This window comes from Canis aureus, chromosome 22 (assembly GCF_053574225.1).
Source record: "Canis aureus isolate CA01 chromosome 22, VMU_Caureus_v.1.0, whole genome shotgun sequence".
NCBI lineage: Eukaryota > Metazoa > Chordata > Mammalia > Carnivora > Canidae > Canis > Canis aureus.
Genome location: NC_135632.1, coordinates 11,279,318 through 11,297,845, shown reverse-complemented (window position 1 = coordinate 11,297,845; position 18,528 = coordinate 11,279,318). Strand labels below are relative to the sequence as shown.

At 32.6% G+C, this 18,528-nt stretch overlaps 1 protein-coding gene across 2 annotated transcripts in view; it reads right to left on the bottom strand.

Moving 5' to 3' along the window:
* PLOD2 (procollagen-lysine,2-oxoglutarate 5-dioxygenase 2) overlaps window positions 1–18,528 on the bottom strand; it is a 94,234-nt gene that overhangs the window by 14,536 nt on the left and 61,170 nt on the right. For both annotated transcript variants that reach the window (XM_077864793.1, XM_077864794.1), the window contains exons 6-11: window positions 17,414–17,477; window positions 16,133–16,230; window positions 10,104–10,205; window positions 6,790–6,915; window positions 5,043–5,164; window positions 1,339–1,443 (exon numbers count right to left, since the gene is read on the bottom strand). In XM_077864793.1, coding sequence (XP_077720919.1) covers window positions 1,339–1,443; window positions 5,043–5,164; window positions 6,790–6,915; window positions 10,104–10,205; window positions 16,133–16,230; window positions 17,414–17,477 — 617 coding nt within the window. The remainder of the gene's footprint in view (window positions 1–1,338; window positions 1,444–5,042; window positions 5,165–6,789; window positions 6,916–10,103; window positions 10,206–16,132; window positions 16,231–17,413; window positions 17,478–18,528) is intronic.

The following is an 18,528-nucleotide window of genomic DNA, read 5'->3' as shown; positions in this document are numbered from 1 at the left end:
AGCAAGAACCACAGGGACCATATGAACCTAAACCTATGATCAGTAACAGAAATTTATGGAATTGGAGAAATAGCCTCAGTTTTATTAGCCCTTTAAGGGCAATGGCCCCAGATGGCAGTTAAGTTACTTACAAGGGAATTTTATTTTTTACAAGGTTTAAAATATCGGATTAATATTAAAAGGGATATATGTTAAATACATAGTACAAATTCATCAAATTAAATTCATTAAAGTGTCATATAATAGAAACATATAAATATTATTTAAAAGTGTGCATACTACAATATTAAATTTAAATCAAATTAATGGGCAATTAACACTACAAATTCAAGTAAATATTACTGAATTCCACTAGGTTTTAAGAATTACAAACTGCACCTCTATCCCATATCTCTATGGTAGCTTAACCACTTTTCCTTGCCAAATGGTCAAAACGTTATTCATATGTTTTGAAAAATTACTTGAAATTTATATCTATAAATTCAATACAGTGGGGCCGTATATACTGATTAATACTAAGAGGTCTTAGATTTTGAAGTAATAACTAAATTCTCAAATTGGCAAATCATATTACATATAGAGGAGGTGAGTATAGCATAACGGATTTCTCATATATTTTACTCAGCAAAATAAAACCAGTAATTCTAACATTTCAGTGCTAACCATTCTATTTGCTAAGAGAAATAATTGTGTTAATATATGTAAACATACTTAAAAACAATACCTGGAACTTAATAAGCACTCATTAAAGGTGAGCTATTCGTAGGAAGATTAATAAACTACTAGTAGCAATAGGTGTAATATAATAAATAATGATTAATATCATTATAAGGTGGTATAGACAATGTTTTTTCACACTTCAATTCCATTAAATAAAAATAAGTACTGCCAAGTAATAATTATTAGTTCAGTACTAAATAAAATCACAGATCTCTGAAATTTCTTTCAAATTCTAAGAACTTAGAACTCTGCAATAACTTTTTAGGTCATAAGTTATGAAATTCTACTTTAAAAGTATCTATGGAAAATTTTAAAATTCTAAATTTTACAGATATATAATTTCATCAAGCTTTAAACAGAAAAATATGATTGATAACACTGTATTTATGATTATAACTAATATTAAATACTTCTAATTTTCATTGGGTTGTTTTCTATTTGACTTCTTCAAAAGAAAACTAATTAATTCAGAATTGAAAGTTTCTAAGACACAGAAAATAACTTCCTGTGAGTTCCCTCAATTCACTAAACATAGATATATAAGCACAATATGTCCACATGGACACAGAAAATGATTATCATTTTAAAAATAAATTGACAATGAATCTTACGTAGTACCTGTTTTGTTCAATCAAAATTTTTAAAGTCCTTGGATTTGTCAAAACAACATCTGCATCCATACTAAAATAATAATCACAGTTTTCATCCTGACGGCAAAAATCCCTAACATTGAAAAAGAAATAAGAATTAGATAAATACTTGCTAGTTGAAAGATGTCAATATAAAGCTTATATATAAAATAAGATTTCTCTAACATATTCTTCTAATCAAAATAGTAAGACCATATCCAAAGGGATAAATATTGTCTTAAATTTCAAAATGGTCAGTTTATTAACATAAATATTTATATAGAGATCAACACTAAAAATTTTAGGTCAAGTGAAATACATTTTCTAAGCCACTAAAAAGTTTAAGGCATAAAATATCTGGTCAGAGTGGCAATTTAGAGTTTATTATTTAGACCTCTCTGAAAGGGAAACATAATTTCTCTCAATGTATTTATCAACAACTTTTTTCACAAATCAAAATGCTTTTTGCACACCTACACACACACACACACACAGTGCAAAACCTTGCTTATCCCACAATTCAGCTTTAAGTGAATCTTGGAGATATAAATGCCGTAACTGTTTATTTATTAATACTTTTTAAACTTGATTTGCATGGAATTCTTTCTAAGAAATTTACTTTCCTGCTTCTTATCAGGGGTCACAGACTATGATATATGTTTTTCTTAGAAGATCTGTAGCCTTATCATCAGGAACAACAAGGAATGAACTACTTCTAATACATAAGATGCTTCCAAAGATTATGGTTTCTACATTTGGGGCTCTCTTTTTTGAGCTCCCTGCCCTCACTGATGATCCTAGTTATCACTTTCGTCTATTGTCAGTATGTAGTCCTATGCCACATTTATATCTAAGCAAATGTCATATAGGACAGCAGACAGGAAACTACTAAAATTGTGCAAAAAAATTAGAACATTCTTTAAAATTTTTCTAAGTATGTATGATGGCAGATGGTAATGACTTATTTTGGTGATCATTTCACAATGTATACAAATATTGAATCATTATGCTGTACATCTAAAGCTAATATGTTATATGTGAATTATAATTCTATTAAAATACATAAAATAGCCAAAATAATTTTAGAATAAAAATTGAAGGAATTAACACCACTTGATTTTAAGATTAATATAAATCCCTGGTAATAAAGTATGGCATTGATCTAAGATCAATGAAACAGGGTAGAGATTTCACCATCACTCATAAATATTCAGTCAATTGATTTTTGACCAAAGCCAAGTCAATTATATAGGAAAAGAAAAGGCTTAAAATAAAAAGGAGTGTTGAAACAACTGGAATTCCATTTGCAAAGAATAAAACTTGACTCCTATTTCATTCCAAACACAGAAATGTATTCAAGATGAGTTGTAGATTGAAACATCTTAAACATAAATGCTAGAACAACAAAGCTTATAAAATAAAAAATCCAAAGAATGTTTTCATGAATTGGAATAAGAAAGATTTCTTTTTTTTTTTTAAGATTTTGTTTATTTATTTCTGAGAGACACAGAGAGAGAAAATGGCTGAGACATAGGCAGAAGGAAAAGCAGGCTCCATGTAGGGAACCCAATGTGGGACTCGATCCCAGGACTCCAGATCATGCCCCCGGCCAAAGGCAGGCACTCAACCGCTGAGCCACCCGGGCTTCCCAAGAAAGATTTCTTAAATAGAAAACAGGGCAGCCCAGGTGGCTCAGTGGTTTAGCACTGCCTTCAGCCCAGGGTGTGATCCTGGAGACCCCGGATCGAGTCCCACGTTGGGCTCCCTGAATGGAGCCTGCTTCTCCCTCTGCCTGTGTCTCTGCCTCTCCTTCTCTCTTTGTCTCTCATGAATAAGTAAATAAAATCTTAAAAAAAAAAAAAAAAGAAAGAAAGAAAGAAAATAAACCCAAAAAGCAAAGGGCATAAAAGAAAAAAAAAGAAAGAAATGGAATTCATTGAAATTCAAATTTCTTCTCATCGAAAGGATTAAAAAGTAAAAAATATCAAGCCACAGAATGGATCAAATATTCACAAAAAATCACACACACACACACACACACACACACACCATCCCTTGTATACAGATTACATAATGAACTCCTACAAATAAACAACAAAAAAGACAACCCAATGTAAACAAAAATACACAAAAGATTTAAATAGATACTCCACAAATGAATATATACAAATGGCCTATTAATACAAAAATAGCGAATTAGCTGTAAGGAATTAAATTACAATCATATTAAGATATTTCTAATACCTAATAAAGTAGCTAAAATAAAAAAGATGAGCAAAAAAAAAAAAAAGATGAGCAATATCAACTGTTGACAAATGTGGAGCAGCTGAGGTCTACTACCTTGCTGTCAGGAGTGTACAATGGTACAACTGTTTTGGAGGACTATTTAGCAGTTTCTTATAAAGTTAAACACATCTACTCTAACCCTAGGTCCTGGTTAGTCTGCTCGTTGGGATTTTCCTAAAATACACTAAAGCAAAATACGTACACACACACACACACACACACACACACACACACACTCTTATAATAAGGAATCTTCATTAGCAATCTTATTCAAATGGCTCCACTCTGGACATGATCTAATGTCTATCAACATGAAGGTGTAAAATCCACTTGCGGTATATTCAGATGATAAAGTATCAGTCAGTGATGAAAGGAATGAACTGCTGATAACTGCAACGATATGAGTAAGAAAACGTACTGAGCCAAAAAAGCCAGACACAACAGAGCATGTAAAAAACAAATTAGAGAAAATAAGTTCCAAATGTGGATCCAAGGCATTTTCTCCAATGAATAAATTATGGAATCATTAGTTTTGTCTTTCCGAGGCCTATTTTCCTGCCTATCCCTTTATTCACACACCAGGCATGACCCATTACTCTGAGCCCTGAGCTTCTGCAACACTAGAAAACATCTCCGGAAGAGAAGGTCACATGACTTTTTCACCTTTTTCTCAGCAGCTCTTAACCCACTGCTGGCATATTCAATTAACATTCACTGAAAAGTGATTGTTTTTATTATTACCAGAATTTTACTAGTAATCTGCTGAAAGACCTAAAAATTTCTTCTGAGTATTTTCTAGATCAGTAGGTGACTAGAAAGTAGGAATACCCTTTACACTCCACAATATGAAACACACATTTTCACCACACATAATCTTCAGAGAGTAAACATTTAAATCACTGCTACATCAGTCATACTATTCATTTGTCTGAGTAATTTTTTTTCTTATTTCAAGTAATCTCTATGCCCAACATGAGGCTCAAACTCACAACCCAGAGATCAAGAGTCATATGCTCTTCTGACTCAGCCAATCAGGCATCCCTGAGTATTTTTTTAAATCTGGATCTGCAGTTTAATTAATAGTTTGATTAAATATGTTGACTCTTAACATTATATATGTATATACATATAATATGTTGACTCTTAGCCATTATATATATATGTGTGTGTGTGTGTATATGTGCACATACACAAACATATTGCTATCTCTCTCTATATATATATATAAATTACATTGTCTTTTACATGTAAATACAAATATATAGTCTGACATATAATATATAGTTCATGTGCATACATACACACACAGTTGAGACACTCAAGTTTAGGATACTAATTTTGAAGAAAAGTTGTTTTTCTTTAAATTTCTTTAGTAGAAATTGTTAATGTAAATTGATTAAAACATACATTCCCATGTTTCTGGCTTCGGCTTGACTTAGATTTTCTTCTGGTCCTACTATTTTTATAGTATTGATTTCATGTTTAGCTTTATCAAAAAATACTTTGATGTCCTTTTCATGATAAACTTCCTGTAACATATTTTAAAAACCAAAAATTAGTGCAAAAATGACAATAGGATGACTGAAGTATTCATACATAGAGATGGCATCAAATTCAAAGTTGTGAATTCCATAATTCATATACTACTTAAATTACAAATGAAATGAGAACCTATATCAGATATATTATAGTTAAATTTCACCTAAATATCACATGGAGAATCTAAAATAGATACATATCAATATTTTTTAAACAGAAGATACTTCAAAATTCTTCTAACATCTACTACTGTACAGGTACTTGAAGAAAAATTTAAATCCTGGGTGCTACAAAGTGTTTCTGAACTGAAAGAAAAATGGCTTGTAGCCTGAGAATCTTAGATGTGTGCTTTAAAATATCCATTAAAATGTCTATTAAATCTAATAGCTATTAATCTAAGTTATAAATATAGTCACATTTTAGAAAATATTATAATACTCTATGAACCCAGAGAGAAAAAATAATGGTCATACATAAAATTCTATTTTTAAAAAAGAAGATAAACTTTAACAAAATCCTATTGACAAGGAAAGAATCATAAAATCATGAACATATAAATCATAGTAGTGTGATTCAACTGTTCTAAATTTAGGTAAGATTATGTATCTCCAACATTAGAACATTTCAGAGCTTTTTTTGTATTAAGTCTCACTAAGTATTTCTGAAAGCTTGTTAGCTGGTTAAAACTAGTTACAGCATAAAAGCTACATAGAGTTAATTTTATATAAAAAAAGAAAAGACAAAATCCCTCTCATCAAGGTCATATGAAAAGAGGAAAACATAAATAAAAGACACAATATATAAAAACAAAACACTTAAATGTAAATAAATACATTACAATGCACTTTACATAGCAAATTCTCAATGATTCACCCTTTTCAACTTATTTTTAGTTGGTTTTCTGCAAACTTAAAGTACTTTTGAGAAAAGGCAAATGATAACCTGACATGTACAAATGTTAAACAAAAAGCATTAGGACAAAAGAAAAAAATGCATACTTCATAGCTCTTGTGTTTTCCTACAAGATGTTAAGTGTTAATTATTTTAACAGGAAAGAGACAAGTAAATGGGAAAATATTGGGGAAAATGTCCTTAAGTCTAGATCATATGTGGGAGTTTTTAGGGAGGTTCTGAATTTTTTTGGAGGAAATGACAGTATCAAAATCCTTTGGGGAAGAGCATGCCATTGTGTGATTAATCAAAACAAGACTATATCTGGAAGCTATTTTAAGTTCTAATGTTACAATATTAGCTGAAGCTGCAAACAATTTAATGACTAGTTTCATAAAAGAAAGTCCGAGAATTAACCCCAAAACAAAGGAATATGAGGACTTTTGACATTTCTTCACTTATATGTTGAGATATGAAAATAGCTGTTATTCCTCCATTTTTGATCTACGAAATTGAGTTTCATGTGGCTCATTCCAATATTGTGATACTAGTTTCCAGACTATTAATCCTTAGGTCCTAAACAAACATAGCAGTTAATGACTCCAAAAATTCCCCACTGTATTTAGCCCAATGGATTATTTTAGACATAGATAAGTAATAACAAATAGCTCCAAAGAAGATCAAAATAATTTTTACATAAAATATTCATTTCTCAAATACTTACTTTGTTATGAATAAAGAGTTTAAGTGCTTCTTTTGGGTAATCCAGTGTCAACAATATGTCCAGAAACCGAGGTAGGAAAGGGGTTGGTTGTTCAATAAAAACTCCTATTGTTACATTTGGATGGACCTTTGTTTTATGGCAAACATAAAAGCAAATTATTATTAGTGTGGATTTACTCTAAATTCTATTTCAGTCTTGCTGCACCTGGCTGGCTCAGTCGGTTAACTGTCTGCTTTCAACTCAGGTCATGATCCCAGGATCCTGGGATAGAGCCCCACCTCCGGCTCCCTGCTCATTGGGGAGCCTGCTTCTCCCTCTCCCTCTGCCCAACCTCCACCTCATGCTTGGGGCTCCCTCTCTCTCTCTCGCTCTGCACTTTCTCTCTCTCAAATAAATAAATAAAATATTTAAAATAAAGAAATAAATTCTATTTAAGTCTTAATCAATACAACATAAACGTATTAGGAAAATCCATTCAACATAATCTGCTAAATTTCAATTGCCCCATGGCAATTCTCTGACACTTAAAATACATTCCTACAGCCTCCATCAAAGTGATTTACCCAATCACATCCTGGCATTATGACTTAGGTTTGAAGAGGAAAATCTCACTATCTACTTATTACATGAATATAATACAGGAAATTGCCTACTCTACCATTAAATACTTCCCTTATGATAGTCTCTAAAGAAATTTCCTCTAGATCTAAATCTATTTGACATTTTCATCTACAAAGTCAGAATGTTAATTATGTTTCCCTTTTTGTTTCCAAGGCTTCTAAATTCAGCATTTAATTTGTAGCTCTGATAAAGCAACCATGGAGGTCTTGAGCCTTTATTCCTATTCTTGAATACTTCCTTTACTCTCATCTTATGGATAGTACTTATTTTGTTTCATTATTACATATAAGAAAATTATTTTCTTTCACTAATATAGTTTATCTTGTTCAATCTATTTTTATAGATTTTTAAAAATCCTTTTTGGGTATGTTTTAGAGATAGTTTATCATTCATTCATTGCATGAGAACTTTTGAAAGTTCACTTTACTTGTCAGTCCTTGTGGATAAGCAACATTTAGGACAAGGAGTTCCTGGCTTGAAAAATTTATAAATGGTTGGAGAAGATAGAAACATAAGTAAATATCATGTAATAGTGTTATTGCCAAAAGTATATGAAAGATTTCTTTATAATGCCTTTGTTAAACATGTCTTAAAGCCTGAATTGAAAGATTAAGGATCTTTAGAAGTATCATATAAGTTAAGTGCTCAATTAGGTACCTCCTCTCCCACCTTTTCACACATCATGCCTAATATATATTTGTTATCTGGATCATAACTTAATATTTGTTTGCATTGAACTACACCATATACACCATTGTATTTCTTTATGAATTCATTTACTCACCCAAATATTTATTACTGAATAAAAAAATAGTAACTGAAGACAAAATATCAACCCTCTAGGAGTTCTCGATTTAATAGGAGAAATAAGTAAAAAGTCGATCAAAACTCTCCCTTATTAAATGAGATAATACATTCCATTTGCATTTCATAATAACCTTAAAAGTTACTTATTATTACAGATCTACACATGAGGAAAATGAGAGTTAGAGAAATTAAGCAACTCAGAACACATAATTAGTAAGTAAAGAGCTGGGTTTCAACGTGCTACATTTTCATTAGCCATCTAAGTTCGTTTTATATACTAAAAATAATGCAACAGTTAACACTGATTGAAGGCTTAGCACTGCATATGTTTATATACTTTATACATATAAAATAATACTTACATATATGTATAAAGTTTCATTTAATGCTCCCTTTCTTTATAGAGAAAGAAACTTGCCTATGGCCCACATCTAAGAATATGGTAGGCCTGAGATCTTAACTACCCACATCATTTTAATTTTTATGTCCCTATTGCATAACAACTAAAAAATTTTAAAGTAAATACTTTTCTATCTTTGTACCAGAAAGTTTATGTAAAAGAAGACTGAACAGATAAAAGCATTAACCCTCCCTCCAAAGGACAATACTACTTTCTGCAAAAAAGATCAGGATTAATTTTTAAACATCATGGTGCTGCTTCATTCAAAAATATTCTAGCAGTCTTTCCAGATAGGAAATATTCAGTTAGTTATTTGAGAGACCAGCCAAAAAAATCTTATTTTCAAGGAAAGTAGAGCTTTATTCAGAATTTCCTAAATGTGAACAAGTTACTATTTGTCCTCCTTTCAGACAGTGGTAAGCATGGAAACTATTTAATTCAGGAGCTTTGGTTCTTTACAGTGAAAGCATTTTATATTTGCATGGATCCAGGAGTTACCAAGACTATATACTTGGAATTTTATTTTTGCTTATATTGGTTCTACCTATCTGGCATGCTGTAGATACTCAATAAACCTATGATGAATGAAGAAAAGAATCGCCTAATGACAAAATCATTATTAGAATTAATTGTTCACACACATAATAACAGTCTTCCAATTTATGAGAGCAATTTTTTAGAAGAAAAATGTTACTATAAGATATCCATTAGAATTGCTCTGTTTGATGACAGAAGAAGGATGCATCAAAATGTTCTACAGATACGTATTATCTCTAATTGCTCCTTTACCCTCAGAGTATAAAAGATAAAGTACAGTTATAATTCTCTATGAAACATACATATAAGAAGCACCATACCTGGAAAATAATATGTATATGATATCCAAGCAAAATTGCAGTGCTCAGAAATACAGGGTCTAGAGCCAGAATGCTTAAATTCAAATCCCATCTCCAACACCTAAAAAATCTATGTGCTCCTAGTACACAACTTAAGCAAGTTAGTTAATTTGTGTGTACCTCAGTTTTTCATTTGTAAAACTGAATCAATAGTACTATCTACCTAAGAGGTTTTGTGAAGTTTAATTGAGTTATTTTATGTAAAATACTTAGAAGAGTCTTTAGCTATATAATCGTATATTATTTTTTGTCATCAAATTTGAAAATTAAGCACAGATAATACTAGTCAATACAAACGCTAAAGCGTTTTTTTCTCAATGCTTTGACTAAGTTAGCAGACTAAAGCATCCATCATGACAAGCTATTAAATATTAACAACTAAGTCCCTTTTATTGAGATCAATTACTAGCCAGTTTTGCTTTCAAAAACAGTTGAGAAATACACAAATCTAGCAATTTTCGGAGTCATGTTTTAGCTTTATAAATCCATTACCTACCATATTACCAAAACTATAAAATAATGTGCTTTTTCTGAAAAATCACTGCATTTCATGACACTGTGCTTTTTCACACATAGTCAATTTCACTCACATCTACTGTAGATAAGTCAATTGTATCCAAATCACAAAGAGTGCAGCCATTATCCTGTGTCCATGCATTAGGTACATAGTTTCCAAAATAATTCAGGAGAATCTAGTAAATGAAGGAAAACTGTATTAAGAAAAGTAAACCTCTCCCATTAATGTGCTTTCATCCTAAAAACATCTAGTTTCAAAGCAGGTTTTCTGCATTAGGTAAATTCTTTAATAATTCCAATATTTAGCACCTAGAAATAAACACTGAACTAAGTTCTCTCCGGACAATGAATCATAAAATCAGGGCAAACTTCTTCTAGAAATGCCAAAAAACGCATTATAAATCACAAAGGTCATTTTATTCCATTATGTAAGAAATACCAGAGGAGACAATTAAAGAAATAGGACAATGACACACAGACTTTTAATTGAGCTAATGAGACTTAGTAAAAACAACACTAATAAGAGCAGTCTTGTGAATAGTAATTTAGTAATAAGATAAATATGTTCAAAGTTGTAGTGCAGACACCCAGTAAATGGGGCAGCACCAGCGTAACCTCTTGTCAACCATCACCACACAAAGCAGGTATTATATATACTTTATCACCAAAAAGCACTAAGCTCTTCCAGGAAACTATGCTACCTACTATAAACTAGGCTTCTGGGCAGTGGTTCGAGACACTGACTTCAGGAAAAGAAAGCCTACAGATTAAAAGAGATCTAGAACAAGGTCGTATTTACTGCCATCCCATAAATCCTGTTGACAATAAACTGAAGAACAATACTGCTTTCCCCAAGTATCTCTTTCAGATCACTCAGAGCATTTCCTTTGTAAGGTATCTCCCCCCTCCTCAGGAACCTATTGGCACTCATTTCATCTGTAAAATCCGAGTCCCTTGTGTATGTTTTGGGTGGGGAAGAAAGTGTGGGAAGGTAGAGGTAGACAGAGTAGAGACATAAACACTAAAATATGTTCTGAGCCCTCAAACAAATCCTGAGTATTCCTGGAGTGTAAATATTTTAGAGAAAATTCTGTTGATTTACTTTTTAAAAAATCAGTACACTTTGTACTGCAATTTTAATACCTGTAGTGGTATGAACATTTGTAGTTTTTAAATTTTTATGTTTTTCTTTTCAAAAATTATTTCACCTTAAGACAGTGAAGCTGTAGCAAACAAGCTTTAGCTGTGATTTTATATTATGGTAAAAAGGAAGCACCTAAAACCCTCACTGTTTATATAATCATTAATTTTTCATTAGAAAAGTGAGATGAACTCAAAAGAAAAAAGTATCAAAACATGAAATACAATAGTCAAAAACGTACAGAAGTGCCAACTGGATTTTTCTAGCTTCCTAAGATGCTAACAGATCTTACAGAACAGAATAGATGAGGTAATTAGTCTAGTACCATTTTACCAGATTCCTCTCAAATATTTGGGATGCCATCCAAATATTTCTATTGTGCTAAAACTGAAACAAATGTTGTTGAAACAGTAGAGTATTAATCACAATAGGAAAAATCTTTAGGTTATGCTATGTTATGCAGATATTGTAGATAATAGTTACCTTTAATCTGTAGAGTACGATCCTAGCACATGGAAAAGTAACTCATTCACATCTCCTTTCAATTACATAATTCAGGAAACAAATTATAAGGCAGGAAATAAGTACTTATGAAATTCATTAATGACATTTCAAGGGTCAATATGGTCATTTTAATGTGCCTCCACAGTAAAAATAAAAACTTTTACTATTGTCAAAGTATAAATGCAAACATTAATCATTCATATTCTATATAGTAATATGGTTTTGAAGGAAGAAAACAGATTCTTGTGAAAATGGAATCTGTACTAAGCATTATTTCTAAAAGAAATTTTAAAACACTTATTTATTTTTATTTTTATTTTTTTAAAGATTTTATTTATTTATTCATGATAGATATATATAGAGAGAGAGACAGAGAGAGAGAGAGGCAGAGACACAGGCAGAGGGAGAAGCAGGCTCCACGCCGGGAGCCTGACGCGGGACTCGATCCCGGGACTCCAGGATTGCGCCCTGGGCCAAAGGCAGGCGCCAAACCACTGAGCCACCCAGGGATCCCCTTAAAACACTTTTTTAAAAGCTAGTGGAAAAAGAATTGTTTAAAATATCCTGGGAAAGAGTATTTTCTTGAAGAAAAAAAATCCCCCCAAATAGTTGACCATATCTAAAATTCTCATCAATGTGTAAAGACTGGCACTTTCCTCATCTCAGAAATCTCATAAAAATTAAATATTTATTTCATGAATTATTGATCAGTCTATTAGGACCCTTGTGGAAATGAAAATGATCAATATATTTTAAAAGGTTAGAGCATAAAAGGTATTAGTTTTAGTTTTCAGAATTAAAACTTCATTTTGTAACCTTCTCACCTTCTACTTTTTACCTCAGTTTCATTTTCATAGATAATTAAGATATTTTTAAAACATTACTTTTGACTGGAAACCTTTCTCTTTTGGATCTCTCACTACACAGGCAGAAGTTATCCATCACCCCCACCTTCCATTTACATCTGTTTTCTTCATTAAAATCTGCAGACATTTATGCTGGCAGCTTTGGAAAGTGCAGAAAACTGTTTATGTAGTTAGGCTGTTCCAGGCAGTCCCCAGCTACTAGGTGGTAGTACTTTCCTCATCCTTCTTTCACAATATTAAAATGTTTCCAGGGATGATGTCATTTCATTGGCAGAGAAACTTTTCCAACCAATCTTTCTTTCTTTCCTACTTTCTTTCTTTCTTCCTTTCTCTCAAATCATCCAATTATTCAGTAATTTGTGTTTGTATGTACAAAACTAACATCCCTATTTTTATTACAAATCAAATTAGTTTCAGGAATGCTTTTCTTGTTCAAATTAGGTAATTTGATCTTCTGTTCAATTTTAGCTTCTATAAAAAAACTACCAATTTCATGATTACCTTAACATGATATTTTTAGATAGTTAAAAGAAAAGGTAGATATTAAAGTAAGCATCTTATGCTGTGTTACTAACAATAAATGAGTTTCAAGAATAAAAAGTAAAGCTTCAGCCAGAAATCACAATTTCTCTCTAAAAATTTATTTATATCAGATTGTATGTACCTAACCAAGTATGAAAATAGTTATGTAGATTACAGAAACATATTTTAAATAAAATGTTACTTTAAAAACACAAAATTGTTTACACATCATTATGAAAATAAATGCAAAGTATAAATGTTCATAGATACAGACCGCAAGGACATAAAAACTGAAAGCAATCATGAACAAAATAATATCAAAGGTTAGTGGGATTATAAGTGATTTGAAAAATTATGTTCTAATTATTAGTAAAAATCATTTTTTTTACTAATAGCATAAGATTCAGAGAAAGCAACTAACTTTAATAACTTTGGTCTATAAACACATTAAAAACAATTTATCATTTATAGATTATGTATATATTTTAAATGAAAAAATGGCTTAAATATTATCAATTAGGTCAATGTTATGGTTCAAAGCCACGGACATTATAACACCCTTTGCTAAATAAAATAATAAGTAAAATTAATTTACAAAAATTCATACAAAATATCATTTTGCCTTTCGTGATGGTTAAAAAAAATGTTTGTATCTAGAGAATAATCTGTTTTCTTTCCCCCATGAGCCTGAACACAGGAAAATGTGATACATTCATGTGCTTCTAATTTTAACATATTTTTAAGTAAGATATTAGCATTAAGTAAATGTTTATATAATCTTTTCTCAAATGTTTATGTTATAACAAGTACAATTTTTATATTATGATTTCTATAACTTGTAGGCTAAGGCCCAGTAAGAGAGACCAAAAAAAAAAAAAAAAAAAAAAAAAAAAAAAAGTCAATTCCATCCCCGTCCAGCATGTGGCATTATGTACTATGATGGAGGAAGTTCCAAATATTATAAAAGCATGCAGGAAACCTGAGGAGTAAAGATTAAGCTGACATCTAAAAGGTGCAAAAGATTTAGTAGGTGGTTACAGCAAGTGGGAATTAGGGGCAGAGGATTCCAGAGTGAGTGAAATGCAGGTACAGAAGATTTGCAGAAGGAGAAAACATGAAACTTGCAAAGTCCAAAGTAATTCAGTATGGCAGGAGTTGAGGGAGAGACAAGGGGAGAGAATGAGGGATTCTGAGAAATGTATGAGTGGATATTTGTAGTGTCAGGAGTGGTGGAGTCAATGGACTGGTGACCACTAAACCAAAAGTGGAATTTTAAGAGCCTCAAATGCAAGTTGAGAATTTGGATCTTCACCCCTAAGTCCACAAACACCATTATACAGGTGAGTGATATGACTGGCCCTTCTGCTTCAGCAGAATACCCTAGTTCCAGGGTCCTGGAAGTTTTTTTGTTATGAAAATTATATTTGTTATGATATGTATATAACAACTTCTATGCACAGGAGTCAAAACAACATAGCTCTTGGTTTGGGAATGGGAAAGCAACTAGAACCAAAACAAAACTCCATATCCAGTTAATCAACGGGATGAAAAAGGAGGCAGAACTGAAGGTCTTGAGCTCTGGGTCTTGTATGATACAAAAATCTACCAACTGGATATTCAGGCTGGAGGTCAAGGAAGGTACAGGAGCTAGAACAAGGATGTAGCTGATGTAGAAATGAAGCAAATTAACCAAGCATTTGTGTAGAAGAAAAAAGGAAGGTGTCTCAGAACACTTAACTAAAACTATAACTAAAAAGGATCAATGCCAACCACCCCATCTACACAGTGTGTTAGATTTTTTTAAAATGTATGCTTAAAAAATAAAGAGAAAAAGATAGAGATTTAAGAGACTAGAAAATTGGTAGGCAAACCAGCAGAGAATTGCTCAAACAAAGGAAAGAGTATTTCAAGTGGGACCAAGTGGGATCAACATGGTCCAATGTTATCTTTGGGTAAAGTAATATGAGGGCTAAAGAGGATGTCACACCAGACCTCAGCTGGAGCATTTCCTGGTGTGGTGGGAAGAACTGAGGTAGTTGTAAGTTGCCTCTACTTTAAAAGTATGGCTGTGAAGGGAGGAAAAAAGACAGGCAGGCGAAAAGGCAAGGGGATTGAGGAGGATGTTTTAGTATGTGCTGGCTCAGTTTTGTTTTAAGGTGGGAAATACCTGAGAGTCTTTAAAATGCTGAAGAGTATGAAAGAATAGAGCTGGGAAACCTGATACGAAATAGAGAAAGAAGTACATCCAGCAAGATGGCTTTGTAGGAGGGCTGAAATGGGACAAAAAGTAGGGTGGGAAGATTAGAGGAGACGAAGAATCTACTTCTTTCATTCTGATGGGGAAAAGCTGCCAATATGGGCTTTCCCTTGGATTTCTTCTCCATATAGCATTTTTTTTTCCATCCATATAGCTTTTATTGGAATTCCAGACTACTCAGTCCTCTGAAACAGCAGATGACATCTCCCCTCTCTCTCTTCCCACAGTGCATATCTGTTCATCTCTTTTCTAGGTACTTATGAGTAAACTAAGCATCTCATTATCTCAGAATACTGCTTTAAGCACAGTTTTCATGAAATAGATATTAAATTTATCTATGAATTTTGCAGTCAATAACATTTTCAGCAAGCTCAATTATATATATTTGAAAAGCATCCAAAATTGCATGAGTCACATTAAATCTTTGGCAACTATAACCCTCAACCTTTATATAAGTACAAGAAGAAGCTTCCAGCCCTTTAGTTATACCTCAATCTTCAAAGAGTTGTTAATTGAAAAAAATGGTGACCTACAGACCTGCATATTTCCTATTCAGATAGGATATCCTACAAGGGAAATATGGCTCCTTCTCACATTCACTGTTACTATTAAACATTAAAGTGAAGTGTGTTACAAATAGAATAAGCAGGTATCACTTTGCTCAGGGAACATCATCAGTTTGATGAACCTAAAGGAAACCACATAATCTATAACGTAAAAGATGAAGCCAGTAGGTTGCTAGCACCAAAACAGAGCCTCTTTAAGAGTCTACCTCTTAAAAATAAAGGAACAGGGGTAATCACTGTGACTCACCTTCGTGGGTCCATTTCCATTAACTGCCACTGGTAATGTTTCATAAAAAACATTCTTAGCTCTAGCCTTGCCATTTTCAAATTTCAAAACAACTTCATCTGGGTTAAAAAGAAAAAAAAACAGATTTTAGTCATTTAAAACATATGTGTATTCATATACCCATATACATGTATACATATATCTTTTGGTTATAAAATTTCTCACAAATACCATTCCACATGCCACAGCGCTTTTAAAATTTTTGCCTACACTACATCAGCAGAGCACCACAATCACTCCAACACGGTACTAGCAAGCTGAGGTGCTAAGCCACTGGAGTGTCTAGTACAAGGAAAGCATCTTTGCAATCCTGTCTCCAGGGACTCTGTGTGATGCAGGTGGAACACATAAATTACTGTCTGAATGTATTCAACTGTGAACAGGAATCCTTGCCTGCCTTTCAAATATAAGTATGGTGAATAGAACACTGCCAGACACAAACAAAGTCTCCACAATTGGCCATCATTGATAGCATTGCCAGTTCTTGAAAATCAGGCCTATTGCAATTCCCAGGAAGATACAAGTCAGGTGGGAGCAGAAACCGTTTTTTTTTGTTGTTGTTGTTGTCTTCCAGTTCCTTTCCTCACATTTCCTAAGCACTCTCAACTAAATGCTTTCTTTCTAAAAAGCTTCTAGGGCATGAACTGCCTTGAAGAGTTATACTGAACTGCAATGTATTTCTAATGTTTAAAGCATTAATGCATTAATGAATTAATATATTTTTATTTTTAATATATTAATTACTGTATTAGGATATTTTTGCCAAGATATTTGTCTATCTAGGAAAATACACACAGGCATACACGCATATGCACACAAAAACACAGACACGTAGACACACACACACACATTCCACAGTCCATTACCAGTTACCTTCAACTATGTACAGTACTCTAATATACTGAACATATTACTGAAACATATACTGAAAAATTTGTAATAATAAGGTATAATTAATTTAAAAATATATCTACAGTCTCCAGATAGATGATGAGACATTAAATTCTAAATTACCTAAAGCTAGAAGCTTATCTTTTTTTGCACTAGTCTTAGGACATGATTTTAAGTAAATGTATTTCACCTATATCAAGCTAAGCTCAAGTCCATTATTTCTTAAAAGTTGTAGTATCTGTAACAGTAAACCTTAATCATACTCCCAAAATGGATATAGCAAAGGACAGACAGTTGAAAACACAGGTGTTCATTTGTATACATAAGCAATTCAGTATTTAGGAAGCATACCTACAGCTCCATTTAAAGTCTGGAAAATTTTGCATTTGTGATCCAATGTGATGTTAATAGCTTCCTAAAAAGTGACAATACAGATACCATTGAAAATGACAACAAAAATATAAACAATACTATCATATTAATATAATTTATTCTCTTGCAGAATCTAAGGATATGATTTTTTTTTAAAGTTTTTACTTATTTATTCATGAGAGACACACAGAGAGAGGCAGAGACACAGGCAGAGGGAGAAGCAGGCTCCCTGCGGGGAGCCCGATGTGGGACTCGATCCCAGGACCCTGGGATCACCACCAAAGCCAAAGGCAGTTGCTCAACCACTAAGCCACCCAGGTGACCCCTAAAGATACTGTTTGTAAATTATTCCAGCAATACTCTTCAGAAAGAAAGGCTGTAATTTTATAGTTGAATTAAAGAATAAAGGGAACGGCAAAGGATTCATGCTATTCTCCAAACAGTTCCACTTCTCTACCTTATGACTAATTCTGACCAGTGAATTTTTAGCAGAAGTTAAATGAATCACTTCTAACCTGGAGCATGGAGCTTCCAGTTTGAAACCCTAAGTATGCCCTTTGGCACATGAACTGGTAAGACTAAGACAGCTGCTCCAACAGCTTGAATCCCCAAGTGACAACATAAGCAGAAACCCTCTGCTGACCTAGAATGGACACACAGCAGGAGAAACAGACCTCTGTTGTGTTAAGCTCTTAAGGTTGGGGTTATTATTGCAGCATAATCTCCTATCTGACTGCTACAATAGGTATATAATTAATCAACATAATCATAAGGATTAATCTGCTTTACAAACTTTATGATTTTCAATGGACCAGTTTTTCAGCTACATTTCTGTCATAATAATATTCCTAAAATTGTTAGAGATTGAATGTTTGCATCGCCTCAAAATTCATATGAAGTCCTAACTCATATGTGACGATATTTGGAGACAGGGCCTTTGGGAGGTAATTAGGGTTAAATTGAGGTCATCAGAGCGGTATTCTCATGACAGAATTAGTGCCTATAGAAGAAGAGACACCAAAGAGCTTGAACACTGTGTGTGTGTGTGTGTGTGTGTGTGTGTGTCTTTGTGTCTCTGTGTGTCTCTCTCTCTT